Source organism: Lagenorhynchus albirostris, chromosome 3, assembly GCF_949774975.1.
Source record: "Lagenorhynchus albirostris chromosome 3, mLagAlb1.1, whole genome shotgun sequence".
NCBI classification, from domain to species: domain Eukaryota; kingdom Metazoa; phylum Chordata; class Mammalia; order Artiodactyla; family Delphinidae; genus Lagenorhynchus; species Lagenorhynchus albirostris.
Genome location: NC_083097.1, coordinates 156013632 through 156033850, shown reverse-complemented (window position 1 = coordinate 156033850; position 20219 = coordinate 156013632). Strand labels below are relative to the sequence as shown.

The 20219-nt window shown below is 61.3% G+C and overlaps 2 protein-coding genes across 2 annotated transcripts in view; both read right to left on the bottom strand.

Moving 5' to 3' along the window:
• Nucleotides 1-2124: 2124 nt before the first annotated feature.
• LOC132517384 (obscurin-like) lies at nucleotides 2125-15242 on the bottom strand. Its single transcript, XM_060144487.1, has 25 exons — nucleotides 14857-15242; nucleotides 14407-14528; nucleotides 13760-13872; nucleotides 13435-13603; nucleotides 13197-13263; nucleotides 12553-12753; nucleotides 11753-11813; nucleotides 11169-11246; nucleotides 10634-10806; nucleotides 10518-10544; nucleotides 9611-9763; nucleotides 9476-9521; nucleotides 9264-9341; nucleotides 6911-8918; nucleotides 6257-6337; nucleotides 5838-5948; nucleotides 5496-5663; nucleotides 4606-4728; nucleotides 4216-4431; nucleotides 3923-4007; nucleotides 3449-3688; nucleotides 2983-3206; nucleotides 2774-2849; nucleotides 2488-2637; nucleotides 2125-2387 (listed from the first exon to the last, which is right to left on the bottom strand). The coding sequence occupies exons 1-25, from the start codon at nucleotides 15120-15122 to the stop codon at nucleotides 2210-2212; spliced, it is 5214 nt and encodes a 1737-aa protein (XP_060000470.1). The 5' UTR covers nucleotides 15123-15242; the 3' UTR covers nucleotides 2125-2209.
• Nucleotides 15243-17375: 2133 nt separating this feature from the next.
• Nucleotides 17376-20219, bottom strand: part of OBSCN (obscurin, cytoskeletal calmodulin and titin-interacting RhoGEF) — a 179017-nt gene continuing 176173 nt past the window's right edge. Inside the window, exon 92 of the mRNA XM_060144488.1 lies at nucleotides 17376-19263. Coding sequence (XP_060000471.1) covers nucleotides 18138-19263 — 1126 coding nt within the window. The 3' untranslated portion in view covers nucleotides 17376-18137. The remainder of the gene's footprint in view (nucleotides 19264-20219) is intronic.

The window sequence follows — 20219 nt, the reverse complement described above, 5'->3', positions numbered from 1 at the left end:
GGACTTTAGGTAAATCTTTTAAAATTTGTGTATCAAATGATAATATCAACAAGGTAAATTGGCAATCCACAGAATGGAAGAGAATATTTGCAAATCATACATCTAAAGAATTAATATCCAAAATATATAAAAAATTCCTAAAACTCAACAACAACACAAACCACGTGATTCAAATACGGGCAAAGGAGTTGAATAGATTATTTCTCCAAAGAAGATATACAAATGGCCAATAAATTCATGAAAAGGTGCTCAGTATCACTGATCACTAGGGAAATGCAAATCAAAACTATGATGAGATACTACCTCACACCTATTAGAATGGTCTACTATCAAAAAAAAAACAACAACAGAAAACAGCAGATGTTGATGAGGATGTAGAGAAGCTGAAAACCTTCTGTACTGTTGGAGGGAAAGTAAAATGATACAACCAATGTGGAAAACCCTAGGGAGTTCCCTCAAAAAATTAAAAATGTAATTACCATATTCCACTTCTGGATATATAATCAAAAGGATTGAAAGCAGGGTCTAGAAGAGATAAATGTACACCATGTTCATAGCAGCAACATTCACACTAGCTAAAACATGGAAGCAACCCAAGCGTACATCAATGGATAAGTGAAATGTGGTATATACATACAATGGAGTATTATTCAGCCTTCAAAAGGAAGGAAATTCCGCCGTATGCTATAACATGGATGGATCTTGAGGACATTATGCTAAGTGAATAAGCCAGTCACAAAAGGACAAATACTGTATGATTCCACTTATATGAGATACCTAGAGTAGTCAAATTCATAGAGACAGAAAGTAGAATGGTGGGTGCCAGGGGCTGAGGAGAGGGGAGAATGGTGAGTTAGTGTTCAATGGATATAAAATTTCAGTTTTATGAGATGAAAAGAGTTCTGGGGATGAATGGTGGTGATGGTTGCAATCATCATGAATATATAACTACTGAACTGTACTCTTAAAACACTTAAGATGATAAATTTATTACTACAAAAATAAAATTGAAGAAAAAAATTATCTATCAAGCCATGAAACAACTGGAGGAGCCTTAAATTATTACTAAGTGAAAAAAGCCAATCTGAAAAGTCTATATACCGTATGATTCCAACCATATGACATTCTGGAATAGTCAAAACTATGGAGATAGTTAAAAAGAAAAAGAAAAACAAAAATCCTTTCAGTGGTTGCCAGGGGTTAAGAGAGAGGGAGGGATGAATAAGTAGAGCACAGAGGATAGGAGAGTGGTGTGGGGCTGTTAATGGAGCCACGTTGGTGGGGTGGGGGGGTGGGAGGAATGCGGATGGGAAGAGCTAAGGGAGAAGCCTTTCTGCTAACAGCAGAACCCTACCAGCCCAAGAGAAAACAGAGCCTGCGCCCACCTTGGCTCCCTTCCCACCTCCATTCCTGCCTTGCCAGGTGAGCCAATGAGGGGATGGAGTGGGGTCAGCTGCTGAGGTGGCAATGTAAGGTCACAGTGCCCAGGACCTAGGCGGTTGGGCTTAAGGATTGGTTGAGTGGCCATGTTTACTGAGTCTGCAGAAGGTTAGTGTGTGTGTGTGTGTGGGGGGGGGAGCTGGGTGGGGAGGCAGTTCACTTTTGCAGATGTTTGGTTTTTAGATAAAGTGTTTTGTGTTCAAGTAAGATCTAAGGGGTGGATGTCCAGTGTGCGGACACCGTTGTCTGGAGATGAGGAAAGCAAGGAGGGCTGGATTCACCAGCATGTCTCTGCACCACGTCCGTGAGACTCGCTGAGAACTAAGAGGGTAGTGTCTGCTGTCCACACGCTCCAGCTTCAGCTCCTCCCCCACCCCAGGAATCGTGCTGTGGTGGAGCAAGTCGGAATCCTTGATACGTGCCCACAATCAGGTTTTCCCGGCAAACTACCTGGGCTTGTGTCCATGTCTGATGCAGCACTGACACGGTTAGTAGAAACGCACACACCCGCAAGAGCATGGAGCTGCCTCCACATTGAACTGGTTCAGAGGGCTCTAGTCTTAATGAAGTCTTTGCGGGCACACAGCCGGCACAGAGAAGGGCAGTTCTGCCCTCCGCCAAACACCAGGAAGGTGGCAGGGCCCTCACCCCCTCCCCCAAACAAAATAATGAAACAGCGCCTCATCCAGTTCTGCTTTTTATTGATGTGTGTATGCATGTGAAGGGAGTCCTGAAAGACTGAGAGGTGCGGTCCCGCAGGGCCGGGCGTTCAGCGCACCTGGGCCAGGTTGTGTTTTTTGTACAGCACCGCCCGCCTCTTCTCGCGTTCTCTCACGAACGCGCGCAGACTTGCGGTGGGGAAGGTCACGGCCGCAGGCTGGGAGCTGGCGGGGCCCTCCTCGGTCAGCCACGGGCACTGCAGGCAGCTGGACGCACATGGGCGGCCCCTGGAGCGCGCGGGAGGGTGGCGTTAGCCGTGCTCCCGCCCACGACGGGCAGGTCAGGTCATAGGGGGATGGGCCAGGCAGGGTAGGTGGGGGTGCCTACCAGGGGTGCGCGCACAGCGTGCTTCGGAGGAAGGCCACAGCGCCCCCGGACAGCCCCGCGTAGCAGCGGCTCAGCTGGATGAGCCCCTTGCGCAGCCCTTTCTGCAGGTCTCGCATCCCCTCGCTGCTCACCGGGTACTCAGCGCTCAACCTGAATGGGTGGGGGTCAAGTGACTGAGGTCATGCTCAATGGATGGGAGTCACAGGGACCTGGGGTCACCCTCAGTGTACCCCAGGCCTGCCCTTCCAGCCAGCCCTCCCAGTCCACAGGGCATGTGGAGACTTACATAATGAAGGCCGTGACACCTATGGCCCAGATGTCGGTCTGTGCAAGGGCACCCTGGCCCTCTAGGAGCTCCGGAGCTGGGGACGGCATGGGTGGGGGTCACAGGTGAGGGGCTGGGTGTTTGCAGTGGAGCAGGCAGGGAGACAGGGCTGGGGGAAGGGCTTGCTCCTGGCACCCCCCTCCCCCAGATCAGGCTTGGTGTCTGCGCACCCATGGTCTCCATGTAATCCTTGAACCTCTCCGAGGGCAGGACCCTCTCCTGGGCGGAGATCTGGGCGTTTCCAAAGTCGATAACCTTGAGCAAGTTGTACTCTGTGACAATCATGTTCTCGGACCTGAGGTCTAGATGCAGGATACCCTGGGCGTGCAGGTACTGGGCAGCACTTAGCATCTGCCACAGATAGTCCTTCACCTCTGATTCCGAGTAGGAGGACCTGGGGGCAGAGGGCCAGTTAGGGGGCATGTGGGGAGGGGCACCCAGGCTTTGTCCACAGCCGAGGGGCCACGGGGAAGCACCAGACTTCCCTGCTGGGCTTAGGAGGGAAGGCCCAGCTCTGCTGAGCCACCCTGGTCAGCTGGCCAGTGCAGGCGGGCCCCGGAGGTGGGCCAGAGGTGGACCACAGTGCTGGCGGCCAGGTCCTGAGCCCCGAATCCAGGCCAGGCCCCGCCCTCTCACCTCTCGGCCAGACAAGGGAGCAGCTCAGGCCCAGAGCACAGCTCCAAGATGAGGACCAGGTGTCGGGGGCTGAGGTAGGCAGCCTGCAGCTGTGCCAGGTGGGGGTGGCGCAAGCCCTTGAGGGTCTCGTATTCCCGCAGCACGGCAGTCCTGTCCTCAGGGTGGAAGGGCACGATCTTGGCAGCCAGCATGCGTCCACTGGCCTTCTCCCGGCACTGCCGCACCACGCTGAAGCGGCCCCTAGGGAGGAAGCATGGGCCAGGCTGGTGAGGGGCCAGCCCGCCGGGTGGCCCAGGCCGGACCCCAATCTCAGAGAAGCAAGCCCAGGGGGAAGGTCCAGGAGGGGGTGGCAGATGCACTGAGGCAAATGCAGGTGGAAGTGATCAGAGGGGAGAGAAGGTGGGGCTGGGGTGGGAGCATGAAGAGCTAGTGGGGCCATGACGCTGCCACGCGCTCTCCCTAGAGGGCCCGTACCTTCGGATCTGTGTCTGGAAGGCGAAGGTCTGCTTGCTGGGGAGTGGCTGGGCTGGCCCTGAGGCACCGCTCTCCTCTTCAGAGGCTGTGGGAAGGGGAAGCCGATGACTGGTAGAGGGCACCCCTGCAGCCCCGTCTCCCCCAGCCTTTTCTCCCATCACCCCTTCCCAGGCAACCTGACAGGGGGGCCCTCTTTGAACCCCCGAACACTCTGACCTCTCATTCCTCAGGCCATTTGTGGGTGGGGAGCCTAGCAGGCAGAACCAACCATCCCAAGTGAGCGTGTGACTCACTGAAGTGGCAGGGCGCATTCCGTAGAGCCCCGCAGAGTGGCTCACCCAGGTGGCTGGGCCCTCCCAGGAGGACCTGCTCCGAGGGGCTGCTGTAGGGGCCCATGCCCGCCTTGCTGACACAGGCCGTCCGGAAGGTGTACACCCCGCCCCGAGAAAGCTTGCCAGTGAGGTAGCAGCAGTCAAAGATGTCTGAGGCCAGCGTGCTCCAGCTGCCGCCTGGGCCACACAGGAGCGGGTGAGAGGCAGCCCAAGGCCTCCCCACTCCATGTCAGGGTGGAGAGGCCCACGCAGGCCACCCAGGGGTGCAGAGCAGCCAGGTGCTTCCCCACCGTCCCCCCACAGCGACCCTGGGGCCCCCCAGGATGTGAGGATTCAGGAGTGGCCCCATACCTTCCAGGCTGCACTGCACAATATAGGTCACGGGGCCATATGACTCCACAGGCTTCCAGACCAGCAGCACCCCGTCCGCATACACCTCCCCGATGTCCGGGCGTGGGGAGGAAGAGGGGCGCTCTGCAGGGCCCACAGACAGCAATCTGAGGCGGGCTCCCAGGGGTTCTCTAATGAAGCTCTGAGCCCCAGCCAGCCCTGCCTCATCCTCCTGCACCCTGCTGCCAGGCCCCTGAGCCCGCCCTCACTTGGTCCAGTTCATTCAGAGGTCCCTTCCAACGCTGACTAGTAGGAGGGGCTCAGCACCTCTCCTCCGAGGGGCCTCAGGAGGTGTCTGCCCTACCCAACCCCGCCAGGCTCCCCTTCCACAGGTGCCTGCCCAGGAGCCCCATGGAATGGCCCTTGCTCACAGCCCACCACCAATCCCAGCCTCTAGTCAGAGGGGCCTCTATTTTGCTGGGCTGTGGTGCAGGGCTCGTGGGGGTTAGCCCCCTCTGGGGACCAGGTCAGAGGTCTGAGAGCTAGGCCTGCAGCCTCTGTCTTGGCTCCCCCAGAAACACACCCCAGCGCTGTGTTTTGAGAGCCTGGTTTGACTATAATAGAGATACAAAACGGGAAGCCGCCTCTTCCTGCATTTGCTGGAGACACAGGGAGGGAGGTACCGTGGGAAATGCAAGGAGAGGAGCACCCAAAGAGGTGTCAGGGAGAGGGCCTGGCCGGCTGTGTCACCCTGCATCCCCTCCCGGCCGCCTCCTGCGTCCCCTCCCGGGAGTCCCGGGCTGCAGAGCCGGCTACTGCCTTCTGTGACCCCTCCAGGCCCTGGTAGTGCCAGGATGTGGATGCCTGGGTGGTGAGCATCACATTCCTTGGGCCCTGCTCGGCCCACGCACCTGCCTTCCGGAGAATGGCTGTGGTGGCCGCCGTCCCCAGCGCATTGCGCACACTGCACGTGTACACGCCCAGGTCCTCGGCAGTCACCACCAGGATGGTCAGCAGCTGGAAGTGCTTGAGCGTGGAGGAGATGAGGAGGCGGCTGCTGCTCTCGAGAAGAGCCCCGTCTGCAGCAGGATAGAGTGGACCTCGAGAGGAGCTCCCCACAGGTGCCCTGCCTCATGGTCACACCCGGGGCCCACACCCTCTCTGAGCCTCAGTTTCCCTCTGTACAATGAGAGTAATGCCCTAAAGGAGCACCCCCTGCCCCCCTGCCCCTCAGCCTCAGGAGAGCTCTTTACCTTTACTCCAGGTGGCCTGTACAACTGGCTGGGCCGACACCTGGCAGGCCAGAGTCACAGATTGGCCCAGGACCACCATCTCATCCGAGAGCTCCCTTAGGAACGATGGTGCTGGGGAAGGGAGGTGAGGTGAGCTTTCAGAGGTGACCCTAAGCCTGAGAGCAAGGCCTGGACTCCGCCGTGGGGAGACAGATGAGCCCCACCCCCAACCGGCTCATCTCCAACACTAGCGCCTACTCCAGGAAGGCTTCCAGGACTGCAGGGCCGTGACTGCTGGGGCGCCAGAGTCCCTCTGTGTACTCAAGACCCCATGCGTGTGAGCTTCCCCCCGCCATGCACTGTCTTGGCAGGGTTCCCTTTCCCCACAGTAAGGTCCCTTGGGCTGCAGTGGGGGCCCAGCCCCTGGGCAGTGTACCCACCTCGGTCCCTGCTCTTCAGGCCTGATAGGCGGAAGGAAGCTAGGCCTGCCTTCTTCCTGGGGGGGCCCTCCTTCTCCAGACCTGCAGTACGCAAGTGGCCATGAGAGGTCACACGTTAGGGGCCTGGCTCCTCTGGGAGCATGGGAGGAAGGCTCTGGGGCCCCTTGTGGCCAACTGTGGGATTCCCATGTGGCAGAAAAGCCCAGATCCCAGGGGGTCTTATTGAAAACGAGCTACATCTGCTGCAGAGGGCACCACCCTCCCTACCCCATCAGCATCAGCCCATCCTAGGCAGGGCCACCACGGGCAGGTAAGGGCAGCAGCTCAAGGGGCCACAGGTGCCTGGGGAGGCGTGGCTGAGGGCCCAGGGTTCAAGGATCAGGGAGGGCTGGTGTGGTTCCTACTTCCGCAGGGGTGTAACTGCAGTTGAATTACAACTGCGCCTCACATGCACATGGGGAGGGATCGAAGCTGCAAAGGTGACCTCGAAAACAAGCCACTGTGTCCCGGGAGGTGTGGGCAGCACCGGGACGGGGGAGGGCTTCCTGCATCACTCAGGTGAGCTCCTGAGCTGTCCTATTGGACAAGGAGACCCAAGGTGCAGAGTGGGGAACATGGATGTGCCCAGTCCTGGGGCAGGGTGGGGGTAGTAACCTTCAGGCCTGCCCCTCAGGAGGCGGGAGATGTGGGCCACCGAGGCCCTCACTCTCTGGCGTAGCCCCAGCTCTGTGGACTCCTCCAGCAGTGATTGCCTCCCGGGGAAGTGGAAGAGCCTGCTGGAAGGGGGTGACCACTTGCGCTTCCTGCTACCAGCAGCCTCCCCGAGCAGGGCCTCCATGTCCTCTGGCTCCTCTGTGATCTCCAGGCTTGCCGGCGGGCCCAGAATGCCCGGCCATGCGGCCTCTGGGAGCTCAGCCAGCTCCTCCCCAGCCTCAGACTCAGGGGAGAATGGCAGCTCTGGCTCCACAGGCTTGGGGACCTTCTTGAAGATCATGAACTCAAATGGGAGGTATTTGATGTCATACAGGTCAGACAAATTGAGGTAGGCAGGATCCACCTCCGAGATGTCCAGAGACACAGTGTCAGCCGCTTCCAGGTCCCTGGACAGGTCCCGGATCTGTACGAGCGACACCTGAGAGCCCCCACTTAAGTCTTCCCGTGAGCTCACCTCCTGGGAGGCCCTCGGGAGGGCCCTGCCACCCTCAGGTAGAGGCACTGTGCTGGCCTGGGGTGGTGGGCTCTCGGCCCCTGCCTCCTCCTCTTCCGAGGACTGACAGGCAGCCCAGGACATTCTGGCCCACAGGGGCCCCTGACCCAGCATGCCACCGGCATCCCCACCAAAGGCAAAGGTGCCGTAGCCCACCACCCCCGCGTAGCCCCCTTGGAATCCCAGGGAGAACTTCCGTGTGGTCGCCAGTTTCCGAGGCCGCTGTGGACTGGGCGAAGACTGGGACAGGCCCTCTGTCTCCTGGGACAGGCTTTCAATGTCCAGGGAGGGGCCGGGCTCCATGCCCATATGGGAGGCTGGCTCTGGGGGTTTGGGTGGATCAGGCCTCCCGGCAAGAGGGGTGTCCTTCAGCCCTCTCTCAGAGTCTGACTGGGGGCTTGCTTGGGCTGGGGAGGGGGAGGCCTGTGGCTTTCCTGAGAAGAAAGGGCTCGGGGATGTCAAGAGCGGCTCTGTGCAGTGCCCTGGAGGGAAGGAGCCAGGAGGTTGTGGTGCCAAAGCAGCAGGGGTGCCACAGTCCTGGGGGGCAGAACTCCTCTGGGGTTGAAAGAAAGGGGCAGCCTGCCCTCCACAGCTGTCCTGCAATGACCCCTCTTGCTGAGCGGAGCACCCATCACCACCGGTGGACGGAAGTAGCCTCAGCCCCTGCAGGGGCCCCTCTGGATGCTCCTTCTCCCTGGCATGTGCATCCCCTCCCGGCATGCTCTCTCCATGGGCCCCCTGAAGGCTCGAGGGGCCCAGAGCGGAACACTGCCCCTTGCTGCAGGCCTTGGCAGAGGGGCTGGCTGTGTTCCGCCCGTCAAGGTCCAGGGAGCGGCTGAAGCCAGAGGCCTCCTGGGTGCTTGCACTGGGCATCCGCAGGGAGGTCTCAAAGGAGGGTGCTTCGGCCATCAGGATGGCCTGCTCCTCCCTGGCAGCCTCCTCCTCCAGCGCACGGTGCTCCAACAGTGGCTCTCGAAGGCCGGGCAGGACGCCCGAGAAGTAGCCACCCTTGAGAAGGTGCCGCCGCCGGGCGGGGTGCCGTCTGCTGCCTGCGGACAGGCCCCCTAGCTCTGGGCCCTCCCCCACCTGCTGGTAGAACAGGCTTCGGATGACACTCTGCCGGGGCACACAGCCCAGGGCAGCTGGTGGCTGTGCACCCTGGGGCGACGCTGCGGCGGGTGGGCAGGCCTCGGCCTCCTCAGGCAGGCTGGCGGAAGGCCGCAGGAAGCCCCGGGGGTGCAGCAGCGGGGAGTGGGTCACCGGAGAGGGGGGCAGCGACTTGGCCCGGGCGAACGGTGCCAGCTCGTTGTCGGAGGAGGAAGAGCTGCTGGAGGAGGCACTGACATCACCACGCAGGTGCCGGGCCACCCCGAGGGATGGGCTGTCGGGCGGGCCCTGGAGCAGCTCCGGGATGGAACGCATCACCAGGATGGACTTGTAGCTCATCAGGGAGCGCTGGGGTTGTGGAGGACAGGGGGTCGTCAGCTGGCTGCCCGCTGCCTTCCCAGCTCTCGGTGGGCCCAGAGGGGTGCTCAGGAAATGGTGGGCATTAAAAGACGTGGGCCCAGGGCTCTGCCAGTGTGTCCCCATCTTGGCAGGGGTGTTGCATGTTGCCCCACCTCACCCCGGTGTCTCAGGTAGCAAAGACCTGAAATGAAGGATGCCCAGCCCCACTTCCCTGCTCTCCCAGACCCAGAAGGGGCACACACAGCCAGCCAGCTCTCTGGGCCTCACTCCCCTCTCTGGCCTCCCCCCCCACACCCCACCCCCTCGCCCCCTCCACAGGGCAGCACAGCTCACCTGCCAGCGGCTGCGGGCCAGGAGGAACTTCAGCCGCTTGGTGTTGACGAAGTGGGCCTCCTCCGCAGGCACAGACTTCTGGGGGAGCCCAGGCGAGAGAGGCATGTTGCGGGGAGACCCTGGTGCACCCTGTAGCCCAGGCAGGCCCCCATTCCTCTTGGCCTCAGTTTCCCTCCCCGTGAGCCAGGCCAGCCCGCGTCTAGCCTACTCACCAGGAACCAAGGGTGGGCAAGGCACTTGGCGGCACTGGGCCGGGCCCTGTGGAGAGAGGAAGGGCGGGATCAGTCCAAGTGGTCACTGGGGCAAGAATGAGGACCTCAGGCAGAGGGAAGGGCGTGTGCACTCACTCCACGGCCTTCTGCAGAGCAGCCTTGATGAAGTCCTGGGCATCCTCACTGAGGTGGGTGGCCATGGGGCTACTCCAGGACACCCGCCCTTCCAGGACATTCAGAAGGGTTGCTCGGTCACTCTCGCCAGCAAATGGGGACGAGCAGGTCAGGCTGAAAGCAGAGACATTGACTAGCCTTCAGTCGGGACCTGAATTTCTGGGTCCATGGGAGGCAGGGTGCCAGGACAGGGAGTGCTGGGTCTCATGGGGATGGTGGTGGCTGGGGGCTCCCAGCCCTGACTAGAGATGCCTCTGAACACCACTGTCATCCAGCCCTGAGAATTCCAGCATATGTCTCAGATTTGCCCAGAGATCCAGGCTCAGCTTGGAGCTGGGATCCAGGCTAAGCCTGGAGTGGGTATCTGGTCCCAGGCTGGGGTGAGGATCCAGGCTTGGTCTGGGATAGGGATCAAGGGTCAGCCTGGGGTAGGGATCCAGGCTCAGCCTGGGGCAGAGATCCAGGGTCAGTCTGGAGGGGGCACCTGGCCTTAGCCGGGGGTGAAGGAATCAGGGCTCCACCTGTAGAGGAAATCCAGGCTCAGTCTACACCACCAGCGTCCTCAGGGCAGCAATAACTGTTATAAGGGGGCTCTGGACAAATTACCTATACCCTTTAGGGAAATAGCTCAGTGCTCTGCCCCGTGACCCAGCAGAGCTCCTCTGTGACAGGGTGTGTGTGAAAAGCACTTGGCAGAAACCCCTTATCGGAGTTGGCTGACTGCATGTTCCCAAGATAGTTGCCCCTTAGGTCTCGGGTCTCTGATCTGAGGAGCAGCCAGCAGTTCAACGGCTTCCCGTGGGCCTGCTGAGGAGGGGTCTGGGCCGGCTTTGGAGGAGACAGCCGACAGGAGCCGGGGTCTGCTCACCTGAGGTAGGAGATGACCCCCATGGCCCTGCAGGAAAAAAACCACCGCCGTGAGTCACCCCAGACCTGGCCCGGTGAGGGGGAGGAGGAGGCAGAGAGCGGGTGCCCCCCACTCACCAGATGTCGGAGGCCTCGCTCACAGGGGTCTGCTCGATGATCTCGGGGGCCACGAACTCAGGGGAGCCGTATCTGCTGTACTGCGGCTCTGCCGGGGTGATTTTTTGGGCAAAGCCAAAATCGCAGATTTTAATGTCTTCCCGAGCAGGGTGCACCATCAGGATGTTGGGGGGCTGTCGGGCAGAGTCGGGAGTGGGTGAGGCCGTACCCTAAGGAAGGGGCTCCCAGGGCTGCCGGGCCTGGGGAGGACACTCAAGGGTCTTTGAGGGGCTGCCCCACAAGGATGGTGAGGCCAGCATGGGGTAGTGGGCAGCCCCGGGGACAGGTTTTGGTGCCATTTGGGGACAGCTTCTGCTCCATCGGACCTGCACCCCACCTGAAGGGGCCGTCATAGCATACTGAGCTCCCTGTCCCCAGAGGTGAGGAAATCCTGACAGGAAATTTGGATGTGTTGGGCCTGCACCCTCTCAGCCTATAGGCTCCAGGCTCCCACCTGCCCCTCACGGGGCTCTGGGGGCGCCAGGGAGCCACATACCTTTATGTCCAGGTGGAGGATGCCTTGGCCGTGCAGGTAGTGCAGCCCCTCCACCAGCTGCTGGATGTAGACCTTGACCTGCAGCAAAGGCTGGTGCTCAGGTGAGCCAGCCTCGAGAACCCCCTCTACTTACCTCCCTGCCTGCTCCCACCTACACTGCCTCCAATTCCCTCCAGACCTGAGCCTGGGACGGTGGTCCCGCAGGGCAGGTCACATGCAAAGCCTCACGGACCCCTGTAGCTGGGGGATTCCTCTGAGCCCCAAGGCGGGGCAGGTTTGGGTGTGTGAAGCAGCCTGTGCAAAGCAAGAGGCGACTGGGAGAGCAGGCGAGGCCTGGCCAGCTAGTTCAGTGCAGTCTGGGGTGGGGAAGAAGCGAGCCCCGGGCACGGGACGGCTCTGAAAGCCCGACGGGAGCTGCAACACCCTGTGAGGCCCTGGAATACCCTAGAAGGTCTCTGAGGTGGGCAGTACTATGCTGGGGAGCTAGTCTGAGGGACAGGTGGTCTGGGCAGGGGAAGCAGGAGGCCTGGCCAGGCATGCAGGCTGCCCTGAAGCTGGGTGGGCAGCCCAGGCAACACAGTCACCTCGGCCTCTGTCACCACACTCTTCTTGAACAGGCGGTCCAGCAGTTCCTCCGACGAGCACCTGGGACTGTCAAGGAAAGCTCTAGGGTCTGGAACGCTCATGGCCTCACACCGCCTGGGGGGAGTCTTATCTCGGGGCGGGGGGCGGGGGGAGCTATTCTAGGGAGGCTAGTGCTTGCAGTTGAGGAGGGTGTGAGGGACTAGATGCCCCAAGTAGAGGGGCTGAGGCCAGTGGGCAGCAGCTGAGTGGGAGTGGAGGTATCCTCTCCCCTCTGCACAGAGCCCACGTGTGCCCCCTCCCCCCGCAGGGGATGCTGACTGGGGAGGTGGGGGTGTGGTGAGCACACACGACATTCAGAGACCCTCAGCTGGGCCACGAGTGTGGCAGGTGGATCCGGTAGGGTGTGTGCCCCTCCTCGGAGCATGGCTAGGCATCCGAAGCAGCGTCAGCGCTTGGGGCCTGCAGGAGCCAGGTAAGAAGTCCAAACTTCCTGCTGGAAAGGCAACGTGGACAGCGGGAGGAGCCCACAGGCGCACGTCTCGGACCTTCTGGACACAGCCCTGCCCAAATTCCTGGCCCAAAGGCCTAGGAGCTATGAGGTCTGTATAATGTGTTCGGGGTCGGGGAGGGGGTTAGTCACAAAGCATCGAAACGCCAGCGTTACCGGCTGCCTCCATGAGGCAGGCAGGGCTGGGATCACCAAAACCACAGGCCCCACGCAGCCCTCCGGACCCCTGTGTGTCTGGGGCACATCCCCCTCCCCCCCACCACCTTGCACCCTTGGGGTGAGACGGGATACAGCTCCAGGATGAGGATCAGGGTCTTTCGGGTCTCAAACTGGTCCAGCAGTGCAGTGACCAGCGGGTGGCTCAGCCCTGCTAGGATGTCCCGCTCCCGATAAGCCTGGACACGTGTCCTGCTCCGCAGGGGAATGAACTTGGCGGCGCAGGACATCTGGTTGCCCTTGTGCTGCACCCTCTTCACGAAGCCGAACACACCCCTGGGAGGAGGGTACAGCGCGTTGGGGGTGGGGTTCCTGGGGGACGGGGTTTGGAAGGGGGCAAAGCTCCTGAGAAGGGAGGTTCCGGGAGAGCAGGGGCTGGGGCAGTGGGTACTGGAGGGGGCAGAATTCCCAGCAGGTGTGGGGCAGCAGGTCCTCTGCGGGCAGGGGCTCCGGAAAGAGGTAGGGTTCGCAGGAGGCAGGGGCTCCAGAAGGTGAGGGCTGGAGGAGGCAGGTACTCGGTGGAGGCGGGGTTCCGGGGGGCAGGGTGGGCTTCTGCTAGTGCTGAAGTGGGGATTGTAGGGGTGCAGTGGGGGGGAGGGCTGGGAGCTCCTGGATGGAAACTCTGGGGTAGGAAATCCGGGAGGCTGCGGATGAGGGTCTTAGGGGGCGGGGGTCCAGCGGGTGAGGCTCCTGGGGCTGGGATGGGGGACGGGCAATACCTTCCAATTTCCTCCTTGACCTCGTAGAAGGAGTGCAGTTTCCTCCTAGAGCTTTGCTCACTGTCGCCTGTAGCCAGGGAGGGGGAAGCTGTAGGTGTGAGCAAAGATGACCACCCCGTCTCTCTGTCCCCCAACTTTACAGTGCCCGAGCCTGTGGGAGCTCACAGGACCCCCATACCCACAGCCCCACACGCCTGCATGGAGCCAAGACAGGCCTGGGAAGGGGTCCCCCACTCACCCCCATGGACCAGCAGCTCTGCCTTGCATAGCACCTGGCCGCCAGCGTTGTGGGCCAGGCACGTGTAGACACCAGCGTCATGCTGGGCCACATCCCTTAGTACCAGGGAGTACGTGGTCCCTTCCTGCTGCTGGCTGAGCCGGGGGCCATCCACCAGCTGGGCACCGTCCTGGAGACACAGGAGGGCAGGGAGGCCATCAGCCCACCATGGGTGACCCCAGCACCACGGCCCAGCATGACCTTCAGTGAGTGCTGTGTCCAGTCCAGTGGGGTTTCACACACTCCCCCTCCCGCCGGCAGGCCCCCAACCCTGGCCTGTCCCTACCTTATACCAGGTCACCGTGGGCTGCGGGTTGCCCTCAATGACAGCCTGGAATTGCGCCACGCTGCCCCTCTGGGCATGCACATCCTCAATGGTGACCTGCATGGATGGGGGCCCTGGGGGTAGGGGAGGGAGCCGTTGGGAAGGAGCCTGGCTCTGTCCCACCACAGCCTGTCCTGTGTTGAAATCTCTGATCCCCGGCCTACTTTCACAGAGACCCAGGTGGGCTGGCAGTAACCCCGGGTGTGTCCTGGTGCCCTAGGTGGGCAGAGAGGCCCCGAGATATACCCCAGGGTGAAAGAGCCCACCTGCCTCCCAAGTGAAGGTGACCCCATCTTGACTCCCCCCAGGCCCCTGATGGTCCGGAAGTGCTTCCTTCAGTCTAACCCCTGTCTCTCCTGCTTCAACCTCGGCTCTCTGAGGGCAGGCTGCACAGAATATGCTAACTCTGAGTGGGGAAAAGGTCACTGCTGCCTGCATCTCCCCTCCCAGTGATGCCTTCTGAGGGGGCACAGGGAGAGCGGGAGCAGGGGCCCTGGCCACAGTAAGGCTGGGCCATGCCAGGTGGCTTTGCAGGCCCCTCCATGCAAATGTCCCCCCTTGCCCAGGGCATGGTGGGCACACGTGTAAAGTGCCGGGCCCCCACCTACTTGTGGCATACATGTCGCTGGCCTGGTACACATACGTCCTGTGCTTGGTCTCTGTGAACACGTGGCTGTGGATGTCCCAGAGCTCCGTTGCACCTGCCCTGGGGCAGGCAGCGCCCTCCATCCTGGGGCCATGGAGTGGAGTTAGCTGTCTGCCCCACCCTTCCACTTTTGGGGTATGGGAGGCAGAGCTTCAAGATAAGATGGGGGGCTGCAGCAGACTCTTTGGGAGGGGATGTACAGAAAGGGGCCCCAGCCCTGGGTGAGAAGGGAGCTCCCCCAACTTCCCTTGCTCCAGGGGTGGCCTCTCCTCCCTGCCCTACCCTTGGGCTTAGAGTGGGGCTGGAATGGAGAGTGCAGGGGTGCTGGGATTCCACCCCTTACTCTCCTGTCCCCGTGCCCGACCCTGCCCCCAGGATGTCCCCGCATGCCCCAGCCAGCTGGCGAAGTTACCGGATGGGCACCACGCGTTCCTGGACCTCAGCGTGTGCCCGAGAGTTCTGCTCCAGGCCCTCGTGGGAGAGACGTTGCGGCACCTTCTGGGGCTCGCCTGGTGGGAGGCAAGGGGCCCAGTGAGACGGAGCCTGGGATAGGGCTGGAGACAATCCCTCATGACTTGCCTCTGCATTGACCTCCAGGGCCCAGAGGAGGGGAGGACAGCCAGAGTAGGGGCTCCAAGAGCACAGGATCCGTGACCGCAAACCTAGAGCTCCAGCCATGCAAGTGCACTTCAGCCCCCTGGGCTGGGGGGAGGGGCCCCATAGAACATTCCAGGGGTCTGGTCTGCCTGGGGCACTGCTCACTTACTGTTCCTTCCTATTCCCCTCGTCCTCCTGGTCTCCCTCCTTCTCCTCTCCCCCCTCCTCTTCTCTCCCCCTTTCCCTCCTCTCCCCCTTTCCCTCCTCTCCCCCCTCCCGTCCTCTCCCCCCTCCCGCCCTCTCCCCCCTCCCCTCCTCTCCCCCTTCCCTCCTCTCCCCCTCCCCTCCTCTCTGCCCTCCCCTCTCTCCCCCTCCCCTTCTCTCCCCCCTCCCCTCCTCTCCCCCCTCCTCTCCTCTCCCCCCTCCCCTTCTCTCCCCCTTTCCCTCCTCTCCCCCCTCCCCTCCTCTCCCCCCTCCTCTCCTCTCCCCCCTCCCCTTCTCTACCTCTTTCCCTAATCTCTCCCCTCCTCCTCCTCTCACTCTCTGTTCCCTCTTCTTCCTCACCTTCCCAGGAGCACAGGGTACCCAAGCTGTCCCCTGAGGGCTGACCACAGGAGGCCTTTGGCTCCTGGGACAGACATGCTCAGGGTGGGAAGGACCTCCCAGAACCCATCCACCCCTCTAGTTTCACAGGCTGAGTGAGGGGTGGGCCTTGTCCAGGGTCCCCAACATGTGGAACCATCAGAATGTCGGGGGTCCCCAGGCTCTGCTAGTTCACCCCCATGGGATGGGCACCCAAATTAACCAAGGTTGGTGTCAGAACGGAGGGGAGGTTAGGGGTGGGGGGGTGGTCCTGGAAGCAGGTGGTACTTTGCCTTCAGCCTGCTGCCAGGCCTCACCGGATGCATCCCCAGCCTCCACTCCTGGGGGATTCTGGCCGGCCTCCTGGAGTTCAGGTGGCCCCCCAGGTCTGGGGCCGGGGCTGGTATGTTCCCCTGTGGTGGGTCCCGGAGCCTCAGGGCACATCAGTGTCCTCTGGATGGATGTGCTCTCCTGGTCCACTTGCCCCAGAGCACCTGGGGGTGCGATGGCAGCATCTGTAGGAGAGGCAGGTCCACGCATAGGAATAAGGGTTGGCCTCAGCCCGGGGAGTGGGATACTGCCCAGATGAGCCAACCCCAGCCAACCCTTCCCACCTTCCTGCTCCAGCCACACATTGGGTGCAGGAAGGGCCGAAGGTGGAGGCCCCTGAGAGAAGAAGGGATCCCGAGACTGTGCCAGGGGAGATGGCACTCCAGGCAGCAAGCTCGGGGCTGGTCCACCCGCAGGGTGTCACACACATGCCCTCACAAGGATGTCAGTTCCTATAGGGGCAGCTGGGCTGGACTCCCACCCATCGCTCTGGGTGGCCCCTCAGTCTCAGCTAGTCTCATCCCTTCATCCTGGGGCTGGCCTTGCTCTGTAGCCCGCTCTGGATCCTAGGGTACTGGGTCACCCAGGCTCAAGTGGACCCAGCCCCACAGTCTAGGGAAGCTAGGGACAGCCAGATGCCAGATTAGGAGCCACGAACTCCTCAGAGGGTAGGCTGCATTCCTGCCCTCCCAGGGCAGTCCCTGTCCTCCACCCAGCAGCTTTCTCCCTTCCACCTGCAGCCTGGCCTGACCCAGCCCCTTACAGTCTCACCTGGTGCCAGCCCCGGGAACCTTCAGAGCCTCCTGTGTCTCGGCTTCCTGCCCTCAGCCTTCAGTGCAGCTCCGTCCCCCACCTGGCTGCCATCCCCGTGTGGCCATTCAGAGATGCCCACCACTCCATTTCTAGAAGGTCCCCCTTTATGGAGCTCTCCCCTGCCCCAGAGCCTCTCTCCTGTTGATCTTCTGTATCCTAGGGCCCACCAGGCTGAAGAGGCAACTGGGCAGGCTGCCATCCGTTTGCCCTCTATGGCGTTGGGGCAACCATCCTGTCCTTCCCCACTCCAAGGAGGTCATCAGGACCCCTGACACATCACACCCCCATGTCTGTCCTGACAAAGGACCCAGCTGCACAGGAGGCCCCCAGCAGGAGCAACCACTACGTGCTGCCCCAGCCACACTGTGTGCACCTGTCACCAGCCCCTTAGCCCACGTGAGCAAGCCGGACAGGCGAACTATCACGTCTCCACCCAGGATCCCCAGGACTAGCCAGGACCCACAGGTCGATGCTGAGGGTCCGCCCAGGGCTGTCAACGGAAAGGGCCTGGGCTGTCCACTGGTTGGTCTCCAGGGCCAGGCCAGGAGGGCCCCTCCCTCCCGAGTCATCGGAGTCACCAGGTGGAGAAGCAAAAAAGAGCAGAGCAAAGACAGTGCAAGGAACCAGTTTATTAGCATCATCAGGGCCGACTGACGGGGGCTGCTCCCACACAGAGACCCTGGTCCGCCCTGTAGAAAAGGCCTAGGAGGGTCTGTAGAGCTGGGCCCCACACAGGCCTCCTGGAGGCCAAGAAAAAACGTTCACGGGTAAGATGTGGCTTGGGGGAAGCCCCCTATCGAGAGGGAGGCTGGAACCCCCAGCCTGGGTGAGAGGCAGGGCTGTGCCAGGCCTGGCCACTGGGACGGGGGCCTAAGCCGGGGCAGACAGGGCCCATGTGGCAGCCACTGCCTCATGAACGGAGCAGGAAAGATGCCCAAGTGCCTTCCCTGTGTCCGGAGCCCCCGAAGCCAGAGCTGCAGTCTGCGAGTCACTCCGGCCAGTGCTCTCAGAGCAGCTTCGGTACACTCTGAGATCACAGATGTGTGCAATGTCCTCAGCTGAAGACCGAGTCCTGTGAGGTAGGAAGCACCCAGGGAGGAAGGGGAGGGAGGCGTCCTGAGTTGTTGGAGAGCCAGGGCAGGGTCAGAGTACAGGTGTCCGAGGGGTGTCAGCTCTGGGACTCTCTCCTGAGTTGAAAACCCAGGGCAGCTGTGAGGTGAGTTGAGGCTGGTGCCAGGCAGGGTCCTCGGCCCCAAAGCCATTTGCCTCTTTCTGCTGCCCCCTGCAACCACGGCAGCTTAGTCAGGGGTGTCCCAGCCCCAAGAGTCTCTCGTCTCAATCCTAGCCACCCAGCTCCTGATGGTCCTGGCCTCAGCCCTGGGAGGGGCTAGGGTCCACGTCCTCATCCGGGCAAATGTGCAGGGTGACAGTCTCCCCCACTGTCCCAAAGCTGACAGTCTGGGTGGAAACCTCCGTTTTGAAGCTGCTCTGGCCACTGTCCACAGAGCGCTGAACCTGAGTGCAGAAGGACGGCTTCCGGGACATGGTACCTCCAGCCCGGGCCTCCTGAAAGCAGAAGGAGATGCCCCTGGGGCCAAGGTCCTGCGGCCCTGATGGAAACGCCTCCCGGGAGCTGGGCGTGCGTGTGAAGAAGCCAGGGGAGGTTCGGGAACCTGGCGGGAGCCCCACGTTGAGCAGGACGGGCTGCCCCACGGTGGGCTCGCTGATCTCTCTCTGAAGCACTGAGATTTCGCAGGGCGGGTCATCGGAAGCACTGGGCATGGGGCCGCTGCAGCCAAAGGTCTCCCCTTCCTGGGGCACGTAATCCTCCAGGTCAGCCAGCGTGAGTGCACGGCCGTTGTGTGTGAGGATCTTGGGGTCCCGGCCCTGAAGACCATCGGCACTCAGGGGCTCTTCTATCTGGTAGGTACCTCTTTCCTCCGTCTCCTCCAGGGGTGCCTCCTCTTCAGCAGCCCAGGGAGGGGAAAGCTCGGGGGTCCCTGGCCCCGTTTCCACATGGAAGACTAGGGGCTCGGCTACACTGGCCATGGCTGGGGGCTCCTGGGTCAACAGCTTGTTGTTGGAGTTGTTTGTATTGGGGTCTCCTCCAGGCATCCTGCCAGGCAGTGTGGAGAGAAGCCCCTCCGAGCTGCCAGGCGTCTCTCTGGCCAGAGACGCGCCCGTCGAGCCAGTCTTCTTCACCCGAACTTCAATGGTCTCCTCGACCTCCACCCATTTGGGCTGGGGCCCAGCGTCCCCGGGCAGGGCTGACACGTGGGCCTCGGGCTCCGTCACGTACAGAGTGGGCACAGTGGGCCTCCAGCCTGGCTCTGCCTCGGGCCTGCAGGATTGGCTGGCTCCTGGCGAGGGCAGCAGCTCAGGGGCCAACAGGCCTGGCTTGGGCAGGCTGGCAGGGTGATAGGAGTGGGAGGGAGACTTGCTGGGGGACTGGCGTCGGCCACGGGGGCTCTTCACCACAGTGGTAATCGTCTCCTCTCTGTGGGGAGAGGGCCGAGAGGAGATAGGCACAGAGACCCACAGCCTCACCCAGCGCCCTTGCCATCAGCACATTCGGGGGCCAGCGAGAGAGATCAGGTTAATGTACAAGCAAGCAGGTGGCGAAATTGCATAAACTAACTCCTACACATGGGCTTAAGCCGGATCTCCAGATCCCCATCCAGAGAACCAAAGAAACAAAGCACAGGGTCTCATCTGGCCAACCTCAGGCTCTAGTGTACAGATCTCAAAATGAAGGTTGAGGCATCAGGGGAGGCCCATGCTGTATCACGCAGGTACCTCCAAACCCCAGACTGGTTTGTAACGTCATGTGTCAATCTCCCCTCCTTGTTTACGGCTGTCTCATTTTGGAGACACCAGCCCTCCTTACAGAGCTAATGAAGGGGTGCAAGCCACACAGCCCTCCTTGTTGAGCCCATCAGTGCTTTGTGCTTTGTAACATGGCAGGAGGGTGGTGGGGGTTAGAGGGGCTCTCAGACGGCAGGTGCCTCAGTGATCCTCGGTTAGGGACAGGCTGGGCAGCTGATGCCGCAGGCGCAGGAGGAATGTCAGAGTCTTGACCCGTGGCCTGTGCTCATGGCCTCCAGGTCTGGGGATGTGAGGCCCAGCAAGGACACCTGGCTCTAGGCATGGCTTGGCCAGTCATGGGCTGTGTGACCTCATACAAGTCCGCCTCCCTCTTGGGCTCCATTTCCCAAAACAGGAGGGGGATAGAAGGGGACGAGGAGATAGAACTCAAGTCCATTTGCACGTGAGTGTGCATGGGGCGCTGGCCAGGGACCTTGCAGCAATTCTGGTGGATGGGTCTGACCCCCTTTTACAGGTGCAGACAAGGCTGAAAAGGGCTCGAAACTTGCCCAGAGCCAAGAGTCAGAAGCCCACCAGTCAGCCCAGGCCTTCCTATGCCAACCAGTACGCCTGACCTTGCCAGGTGCT

Excerpts from the sequence above, each read along its gene's own strand:
- LOC132517384 (XM_060144487.1), bottom strand. The coding sequence starts at position 15,122 with ATGGCTGGAGCTCTAGGTTTGCGGTCACGGATCCTGTGCTCTTGGAGC. Across the intron at positions 12,754-13,196 it reads GTCAAGGAGGAAATTGGAAG|GGGTGTGTTCGGCTTCGTGA; the intron begins GTATTGCCCGTC and ends CCCTCCTCCCAG. Across the intron at positions 4,729-5,495 it reads AGCCATTCTCCGGAAGGCAG|AGCGCCCCTCTTCCTCCCCA; the intron begins GTGCGTGGGCCG and ends TGGGCCCTGCAG.